We start from the raw sequence: 10,567 nt of genomic DNA, 5'->3' as shown, positions 1-10,567 counted from the left end.
GCCTAAGGCTGCAGACATGGAGATTGAGGGCCTCTCCTTTCAATCTCCTTTCTTTGACTCAAAGATGAAACATCAGAGGTCTGTTTAGATCTCTGACTTCTCACCAAACACCCCCAATGGGGCTCCTAAACAAATATTAAAAAATAATATTGTAAATAAAATAGAATGGTAAAAAATAATAAAATTACAAAAATAAAAAACTACTGGCACCAGCGGCGGGTCTAGCAGGGTCACACAAGTCACACTTGCAACCTTCTGCCAGCCGGGGGTCGGGGGTTGGGGGGAGGGGCCTTCATGGTTTCTTGCACCCAGGGCCCTGAAGGTTCTAGTGATGACTCTGCCTGTCTCCCAATTGTCCTACTATATTGTCACCATTTCACATGGGCCTTATATGGAGACTACAAGTGACTTGTTTAACACTCATTGCATAGGCATGGTCCGCCGCTGTCACCGCCAGGAAAACCGCCCAGGAAAATGTCATGCAGCTATCACTGCAGAGAACACAGACTGGAGATGACTGCAAAGAGGCAGCAGGGGATCAGCTTTACTGTGGTGCAACAAAGGATCAAAAAATGGACGGTGTTTTATTAGCAAAAAAAGCTTATGGTACACAGTGCTTTAGCAAACTGAATGACATTGAGGGACATAGAGGATAATGACAATATGGAGCACTTTATAGAAGGGGAGGGTGCTTAGCATGACCAGAGGAGGGCCAGGGTACTGATGTGTGACAGGACAGTCTTTCTTCTGCTCCTACCAGTGTTAATTTCATCGACTAAAACATTTTAGTCGACTAAATGAATATTATTTTAGTAGACTGTAATACGACTAAAACTAAAACAACTGAGATGACTAAAATACGACTAAAACTAAAATGCCCTTTTAGCCAAAATACTAATGCCCCATACACACAGTCGGAAATTCTCGACGGAAATAGTCAGATCGGATTATGTTGTCGGAAAATCCGATCGTGTGTGGGCTCGAACTGACTTTTTCTGTTGGAATTTTCAGACGGAAAAAGTTTGAGAGCTGGATCTCAGCCCTTGTACACACGGTCGGACATTCCGACAACAAAATCTGTCGGATTTTGTCCGACGGATTTTGTCCGAAACTTTTGTTGCATACACACGGTCGGACAAAGTTGTTGGAAAATCCGATCGTTCGTAACATGATGACGTTATTTAGTTACAACGGGACTACGTTCAGGCTAGTAACCAATAGCTTTGGTCTCCTAATTTGATCTGAGCATGCGTGGCACTTTGTCTGATCGGAATTCTCTACAAACGATCGGACTAAGTCCGATCGGATCACGTTGTCGGAAATTTTTTATATCCCGCTAGACTAACTGAATTGAAATTTGACTTCAAAATGAACACTGGTCTGTAGTGCAAGTTCATACCTCAATACCATAATAAATAACATATGAGATTTTTCACTCCAGCAGTATATAATGAGTTTGGAAATTGTAGAGAAATGTTCACTAATGCATTACAATTTAATTACATCTATTAGATTTTAGATGACTAAAATGAGTTTTAGTCGACTAAAATGTACTAGAGATTTAGTTGACTAAATACGACTAAAACTAAAACAATTTCAGAAGACTAAAATGGGACTAAAACTAAAATGCCATTTTAGTCCTAAGACTAAGCCCTTGTACACACGGTCGGACATTCCGACAACAAAATCCGTCGGATTTTGTTCGATGGACTTTGTCCGAAAGTTGTGTTGCATACACACGGTCAGACAAAGTTGTCTGAAAATCCGATCGTTCGTAACGTGATGACGTTATTTCGTTAGGACGGGACTACGTTCAGGCTAGTAGCCAATAGCTTTGGTCTAGGAATTTGATCTGAGCATGCGTGGCACTTTGTCCGATCGGAATTCTCTACGCGCAATCGGACAAAGTCCGATCGGATCATGTTGTCGGAAAGTTTTACAGCCCAGCTCTAAAACTTTGTCTGTCGGATATTCTGACGGAAACAGTCCGATGGAGCCCACACACAGTTGGATTATCCGACAACACGGTCCGATCGGACATTTTCCGTCAGAATATCTGACCGTGTGTACAAGGGCTAAGACTAAAACGAAATTGATATTTGCTGTCAAAATAAACACCTTCTCCTACAGTGCACACTCTCAGGGCTCCTGCATAGATCGGCCAATGGACCATCTTACAGCTCTCACAACATTTTAATATAGACAGCATATGCCTATTACTATAACCTGGAGGTCTACTTAATCATCTTTCGGAGTCACATCCACTGATTGACATTGTCCATCCAGTTGCCATAGGTCTACGGCCACCTTGACTCGGGCATCAACCATTAAAGACTAAATTAGATTTAGGTGAACTTGGCTTTCCTAGCCCTATGTATTTAACGAGAAAGCAATGCCTGGTCCAACATAGTAAAATGGATAGACAGGCTCAGAGAAGACCTCAGTGAAAGTGTGGAGGAGCCTGTAAGTGTCCACATCGTAAAAGGACACCTTCCCTTCGTCATAGTCCAGATAAGTCCCGACTCTCTGTATCCGCTCAGGTTCAAACGCAATGGACACCGGTGGGGTGTACAGAGCATAGTAACCTTCTGCTGTTCCTCTAATGGCCCATATCAAGGCTTCAGGACATTCTCTTTGACCTCCGGTCCTTCTCACCGAATTGCTGGCTATCCCAAGAGACCAGAACTCTCCGCTCCTCTCCAAAATCTCTGTCTCCCAATAGTGGGTGCCTGACGAGAAAGCGGTCTGACCGAGGACGCATGGCTCGGTGTCAAACCTCTCTGGGTTTTTGGGGACATCTTGGATCACATCTGTGGTTGAGATAGTGCGACTGTCTGGAGAGACCAGAAGGCCGTAATAAGCGGTAGAAGGATCAAACAAAATGGATTCTGAAAGAAAATTTGAATATAAAAATCAATTGAATAGTGCTATCATTACCAGACATTTAGTACATTTGAGAGAATACATTACAATCTGGCTGGTATGTTCCATTCACAATCCTAACTTAAAGCGGAGGTCCACCCTAAAGTGGACCTTCCGCTCATCGGAACCCTCCCCCCCTCCGGCGCCACAATTGGCACCTTTCAGGGGGGAGGGGGGTACAGATACCTGTACAGTACAGGTATCTGCACCCACTTCCGGGATAGCTCTCTGCGGAAAGGGGCGTATATTACGCCCCTTTCCGCAAGTGCCCGCCCCTTTCTGCAAGTGCCCCGCTGCCTGCTGGGAAAACACACAGATCCCAGAGGCAGCGGGGACCGTCCTTATTGCGCAGCGCGGCTCGCGCATGCGCAGTAGGGAACTGGGAAATGAAGCCGAAAGGCTCCATTTCCTGATTCCCATACCCAAGATGGCGGCCGCAGCACCCGAGAAACGATCTACAGATCGGCTTCAGGTGCCGACATCGCGGGCGCGCTGGACAGGTAAGTGTCACTATTTTAAAAGTCAGCAGCTGCAGTATTTGTAGCTGCTGGCTTTAAAAAAAAAAAAAAAAACGCGGAGTCCCGGCGGACTCCCGCTTTAATCAAACAAAAAGTCTTTTTTTTTTCAAGTCGGTTAAAAAAAGTGACGACCCTGTAAATCCCAACCTCCCGATATTTTTGTGTTTTAAAATGTGTGATGTACTAATTTCTTTGCATGGACAAAGAGTAGGTTTTGCATTTAAGCCCAACTCCAGCTGAAGGCCAAAATTTAAATTAAATTAGACCAAGACAAGCCAAAAAAAAGCAAAAAAAAATTCATCCCCAAGGACACAACTAGCACCTTTCCTTTCCTGGATTGGGTCACTTCCTGTGGACCAAGGAGGTCATGGACATATTCCCAGAGAGTCTGTCATCACAATGGCCTGAGCTCACATTAGGAACCTCAGAAGAACAGTCCTGATGTCATAACACGAGTGGTCTTCCATATAGCATAGAGAACCAGCAACCACCAGAGTTGAAGAAAAAGAACCATTACATGACCAGTCACATGACAGCTGTATTTACGGTATGTCAATGTAGCGGCCATAACCCTTGGCAGGGCGGCCTTAACTTTTGGGCTTACCGGTTACCTCCGCTTGGCTTGTTCTTCCATGTCTAAGGGGTTCCCAGGGTTGATACCCAACAACTTTGGATGCTGACACTAATAAAGTCCTTTTGAAAGGTTTTTATGTGCAGGGGTAACGTCCAACAAACACAGTCTCGTATGGGAACAGAGGGCAAGGGTGAAAGAACTCAGGCACCTTGAACTCCAAATATCACAAAGTCTCTAGTACCACCCAGAGAGTAGCCACTCGCAGCTGGGCACTTCAAGGCTGAACAAATCTCTAGCCAGAGATTATGGCAATCGGCGCTTTGATTCAGAACTTGTAAAATCTCTGGCCTTGAACAAGTTGTAACTGAAAGTGAACAGGTACCTTTTTCCTCAGTACCTTGAACGTTCCCGGTCTCATTGGCAGTACTGGAAAAAGCGTGGATTCGTCAGTGTCCTTCCCAACTCAGCAACCAGGCACTTCTTAGGATGCCAGCTTGTTGGCCCTCCTCCGAAGAGTTATCCCCCGGTCACTTACACGAGCTGCGGTGTCCCTCCAAGCCGAGAGCACACCCGGACGCCTTGAATCCTCCCTCAGTTAATGCGCCTCGGACCAGCCGGTTCGGAGACTCGGGAACAGATGGATCCTCACCCCAGACCAGGCGGGTCTATTGGGGTTAACCAACCAAAGCATGTTGCGGAGCGACGAACGCTCCCGTGACCGGGACCCCTCGCGGGGCTACCCCAGTCCAGAATCAGGAACAGACTGTTAGGGCCTCATGAACGAACCTGGAACACGTGACTTCAACACCTTAAGTACCCTTCCCTGGACTCTTCAGTGGGGCCCGGCGCACCCACTGATTGGCTCCGGGGAAGCTGATACCCAAAACGTCCAACCAGGCCTGGTTCTGAGACTGGCATGTGCACCTCACTGCACACATGACCAGGCAGAACTCTAACACAGCCCAGCCAAACTGATGTCAAAGTTAAACCTACACAATTAACCCTCAGAACCCCTTTACCGTTCTGAGGTAAAAACTAAATTTGTACATGAATGACACTTTGTCCAAAGTGTCACCGCTACATCAAGAAGGAATGTCTTAACTACTTGAGTTCCAGAAGGTTTTACCCCCTTCATGACCAGACCATTTTTTGCTATTCAGCACTGTGCTGCTTTTAAACAACTGCTGACCGCCCTATAGCAGACTTACTTCCGGGTAGAGGGCGCGTGCGTGTGCCACTTCTGCTGTGGTTAGTCCCAGCAGAAGCCGATCAGCCGGTGCCAGTCAATGGATGTCTGCCGACAATTGGTGACCGGCAAGGAGACAGGCTGAACAGAGCTCTACAAATGTAAACATGCACCCGTGCCCCAAAAGGGGCCGCAAGCATGAATAGGAGTGGACGCGGCTATCTACCTATTACCATATAGGGGGTGGCCTGGAGAGAGGGGGTGGTACCCAGCGCCCCTAATGGACGGGCTGCCACTGGTTACCGGTTACAGTGGTCCATTATGCCCAGTGGATACAGTGGTCACAGGAGGGGCACAACACAGCGCCCTCCTAAACGGCATAGGCTCAATGATGTATATACAGTATATACTTGACTGAGTCTGCACGTGCCAGCCTGCCACAGGAGCGGGGCGGCAAGTGGTTAAAATAAATGTTGCTGAGGTGCAGGAAGGAAGGGGGCTCCGAAGGCTGGTGCAGTTGGGCTTTAATGGTGGTCTAACCAGTAGCATATACAGTATTCATCTCCCCTTCCCTTCCACTCCACTCCCTCTGGCTGGGAACAAAGAAAGATTTCCAGTTACGAGTGAGTATGTGACATAGGGACAAAGAGAGAGAGTCTCGTGTAAGCTATAAGTCCTGACATGTGGCTTACGACCAGACTTTCACCAATCCAGCAACCCTTCATCAAGACTTTAGATCAGCTTGTCTCAACCTTTTCAACACAGAGGAACCCTTGAAATAGGTTTCTCAGGGAAGCCCTGCTAAAAATGATTAGATCTAGAAGTAGCACCCTGGAGTTTAGGCAGGGTTGCTCCTAAATTTACCTGCCAGGTATAGCTTACCTTGGCCTATTGATAGGGATCAATTGATTTCACTCTAAGTCTGTAATTGCTGCACTTCTCTCTTTTGCCGCTAGGTAACTGGGTACCTGATGGCATTAGATATGAGAAGGGCAATGCAAGGTCAGATTATGGGTATATGGGGTATCCCAGCCAATGGGCAGGGGTTTTCCTAAATCCCTCGACCTGCTGGGAGAACCTATATATTTAGGTGGAGTCAGGTGATCAGTGTTCTGTGCCACCTGGACAGCTATCTGGGTAGATGTGTGTTGTATTGTCTGGGCTGCTAGGCCAGAGTTTGGGCCTATCCCGGGCACATCTGGCTTCTAGGCTGTCTGAGGGCCTATCCAGAAGCAAGAGTGCAGTCCAACCAAAAATGACGGTTTTGCAGGCCGGAGAACCTGTTGTGGTCGGAGGTAGAGGGGAAGCTGTTGCCAGCAAGAGGTCATCCGCCTTATTACCAGGAACCACAATGAGTAACTGAAGAAAGTACTGGAGCAGCATTCTCACCAACCAGGGATGGTGAAGAATTGGGATATTTCAGTGGGTATCAAACCAGGGACCCCGCCAGAGGAAGTGACGCTTGCAAAGCCAGGAACCGAGCAGGCCAGTGGGGGGAAGATTGAGAAGTATCTTGAGTGCCAAGCTAGGGACCCAGCAGAGAGGTGGGGGTGACGCTTGAGGAAGAACTTGCTCATTGCTCAAGGAACCTCTAGCAACCTTTGGAGGAACCCACTTTGAGAAACCCTTCTTTAGATAATGTCATTGTGTTGGAACCAGCTTATGGGTGTGGGCCACATTCATTCATTTGACCATTTGTGGAGATGGTTGTAAGCAACTGAATTTTCCTAAAATATTAAATTTTTGTGGCTAGTGCAAGACTAAAGCGACAACCATGTGGCTAAAATGTTTAAATAAAATAATCACATGACACATGCGGTGGATGTGAATATCTACTCACCTTTTATAATGGAAATCTTCCTCCACTCTAAAAACAAGCAAAAAAAAAAAAAAATGAGGATACTATTTCCATTCTTAGTTTTGTTGTTCATTACAGCAACAATGTTGGTCTACCACTCACTAAAATCAGAGGCGTAACTAGAACCTTCAGGGCCCCGGAGCCAGAAACCATGAAGGGCCCTTCTGCCCACCAGGTCCTTTTCCATCAGGCCATTTTCATTGGTCTCAGGCCCTTTCAACAGATCCCAGGGCCCTTTACTCCTGTTCAGGGGCCTAATGTAACTCAAGTAGCAAGGGAAATAAAAAAAATGTTTGTGCACTACTTTTCTGCAACTATGATGCAATTTGAGTGCCACAGACTGCAATGTTAAATCACAAAAGTTGCAAGCAGGTCGCACAACTTTGGGGTGGAAAAGTTGTGAATCAAGCCTTACATTCCCACAGCGACCCTTTCACATGTTCTGCAGCAGCCCCCTTCCTGCCATCTTGGGGCCCCCCACAATAGTGGAATGCCAGGGCCTGGTCGTAAGTGTGACCTTTGTGACCCTGGTAGTTCTGCCACTGACTAAATTTATGTCTACTACTTATTACAAAGTTTAATTTTCAAGAGAATAATAAATAAATGTTGCCGTAACATTAAATATGGACTTCTCCCTCCCTCTAGTTCCACAGCCCTTAACATTAGACGATTGTTTCTCAACCTCCAGCTACCTGTCGACAATGCAGGCCAGAGAGCAATTCTATCATTAGACGCAGCAAAGGCCTTCGACAGTGTCGCGTGACCTTACCTGTGGGAGGTGTTGAGACGCTTTGGACTGGGAGACCCCTTTATTGCCTGGGTGAGACTGTTGTATGCCCCTACAGCTAGGATACACGTAAATAGAGATCTCTCTGACCCTTTTCCCCTCTTTAGGGGCACGCGACAGGGGTGCCCACTGTCACCCCTGTTATTTGCATTAGCCCTGGAACCGTTGGCGGCTACCATACGGTTATCCCCGACTATTGCGGGATTTAACAGAGTATTGGGCATTGAAAAGATCTCCCTTTGGTGATACCCTTCTCTATTTTGGGGCACATCACTCACCAACGCAAGGACGGTGATTCAGCACTTCGGCTCCTTGTCGGGATTCTCCATCAATTGGAGCAAATCGGTTCTTCTACCTTTAGATGATCCACTGATTATGTTATGGATTGATGCAGAGTCCCTCAAAGTTGTCTCCTTGTTTAAATACTTGGGAGTGCAGATTTCTGCGAACTCGCTGACCCATTTAGAAGAAAACTTACTATTGCTATTCCAACGATTCCAGCAGACAGATTCCATCTCGAGGCCCATCTGGACCTGAAGGCTCATTTCTGGACCTGAAGGCTCTCTTCTGGACCTTGAAGTTCTCAACTTTGAGAGTCTTCAGATCCAGAATCGGTTCACCTTTCCTTCTTTGTCACCATAAAATGATCGGAGTAGAACCCCTAGAACATCTTGTGGGCCGGGGACTGGAGCAATCGCACCCTACACTCAAGATTCTTGCATTTTCCTTCAATGAACTTGGAGAAAGAGTTTTTACAGTGACTGTGACAGTGACTGTAACGGTGATAGGAAGGATAAACCTAATTAAAATGGTCTGGGACCCCCAACTTTTATACATTTTGCACAATTCTCCTCAGTGGCTACCCCGTAGATGGTTCATGCGTGTAGATACCCTGTTTAGATCTCTTATATAGAAAAAACAGGTAGCTAGGATCAGCCTTTCCACACTGCAGTACGGCAAAGATCGGGGAGGAGCAGCAGTACCTAATCCTAGGCTTTATTTCTATGCCTCTCAACTACAACACCTGAGTGGTCTTGGATCACACCTGGTGAGTCTGACCCGATTGATGGCCTACTGCGGACTGGACCATCTCTGTTTTAGCGGGTTTGGAGGCCTATCTCACCTGCCACAAACGGCGCCTACTGTTATTTTCCTAAAAAAAAACTCTGGACTACTATCAAGAATAGCTTGAGGGTGTCAGGATTTCTTGAAGAAACCCCGCTATGGTGCAACCCTAATCTTGCGGAAATATGAAAACTGGAAAGTTTTCAAATATGGAGATTGGCTGCCATTTGTAATATCTCCCTATATAACCAAAATATGTTGAAATCCTTCATGGACCTCCAAATAGAATTTAATTTACCCAGACACCAATTCTACAAAATACCTCCAACTGAGACATGCTCTCCAGGCCCAGGGCCATGTAGCTACATTAATACTCTCTAGTCCACTCCCTGATAAGGGACATTTTCTATGGAAAGGAGAAAAAGGGGCCTGATATCTCATATCTATTCAAGCTTACTAGCATCCACACAGGACCCCCGCAGCCCTAACGTGTAGAAGGGGCTAGACAGAGGACCTAGAGGAGATAACTGACGAAACATGGGAATTATGCTTGCAATCTAGGCCAATCACAACATTCTCACAATCGCATAGGCTATCTCATTTATTCTTGTTACATAGGGCTCATGGGTGGACTGACAACTCATGGGGCCCCCGGACAATGGGAGATTATAGGGCCCCCAGGCAATCAGAGACTATGGGGCTACACAGTAGACACAAATGCACACACACAATATACAATTACACAGTATACACAGACATGTTTCTATTGGCTCAGAAGGTACTGGAGAGGTGGGGCAGCTATAATCCTGGGATTTTTAGACCAAAAGGATGTCAGTAAGGGACATTTCGGAGAAAGGTATAAAAAAAAGACAAATTTTTACATACTGTCCCTCGTTTTACTGAGGCTGGTGTGGCCTCCTTGTGGCCCGGGCCCTCGGGCAGTGCTCGAGTGGCTGAATGGTCAGTCCGCCCCTGATAGGGCTTACTGTACATCCATTCAATTGTATTGTTGGGGAAGGAGAGACTCTCATCTGTGCCCCAAATGTAGTAGGGAGGAGGGATCGTGAATCCATTTAATCTGAGGCTGTCCCAAACTACACCGATTCCTAGGCTGAAAAAAACGAAGCTACCTCCACAGTCTACCAGGTTAAGGTCCCATTGGCCCCCATGGTTTGTGTCTTAGGAGCTATTGATGAAGAAATATATCCCTCTCCCGCCAATATAGCAGTGATCAGATTATTATATCTCGCTATAAAAGTTAGTGGCCAGATTCTGGCTCTCCCCACACGCTCCCACAAAAAAACAATGGGTGGAACAGGTCAATTACATCCTTGTCAGGGAGCACCTAATATATCAGCACAGAAATGCAACTCGCAAATTTTACTCCATATGGCAGACCTGGTTGGAAACTCCAGGGTTAGCACCTCCGCAACTGGTTTTACATCGGCTGCTACAGGTATAAAAAAATAATAATGGTCAGGTGTAAAGCTGACTCAAACCCTTTGGAAGAGCATAAGGACAGATTCTGCTACTGTTTTACGTTATCAGGTAAACTCGACCTCTGTACATACTTTATGATGGTAGAGGGGGAAATCCCAGGAGAGCAGGTAGATTATGAGCGCTCCTGTTTACTGTTTGGCCCGTTGGCCCCGGTTGT

At 46.4% G+C, this 10,567-nt stretch overlaps 1 protein-coding gene across 3 annotated transcripts in view; it reads right to left on the bottom strand.

Moving 5' to 3' along the window:
* Positions 1-565: 565 nt before the first annotated feature.
* Positions 566-10,567, bottom strand: part of LOC143986258 (butyrophilin subfamily 1 member A1-like) — a 45,321-nt gene continuing 35,319 nt past the window's right edge. For 2 of the 3 annotated variants that reach the window (XM_077484777.1, XM_077484779.1), the window contains 2 exons: positions 7,041-7,067; positions 566-2,888 (listed from right to left, as the gene is read on the bottom strand). In XM_077484777.1, the coding sequence (XP_077340903.1) occupies positions 2,371-2,888; positions 7,041-7,067 (545 nt within the window). In that variant the 3' untranslated portion in view covers positions 566-2,370. The remainder of the gene's footprint in view (positions 2,889-7,040; positions 7,068-10,567) is intronic. The other variant, XM_077484778.1, reaches the window with a different exon arrangement.

Source organism: Lithobates pipiens, unplaced genomic scaffold (assembly GCF_037356315.1).
Source record: "Lithobates pipiens isolate NorthernLeopardFrog02 unplaced genomic scaffold, aLitPip1_a1.2 Scaffold_1, whole genome shotgun sequence".
Taxonomy (NCBI): Eukaryota; Metazoa; Chordata; class Amphibia; order Anura; family Ranidae; genus Lithobates; species Lithobates pipiens.
This window is presented reverse-complemented; position numbering and strand designations above follow the sequence as displayed.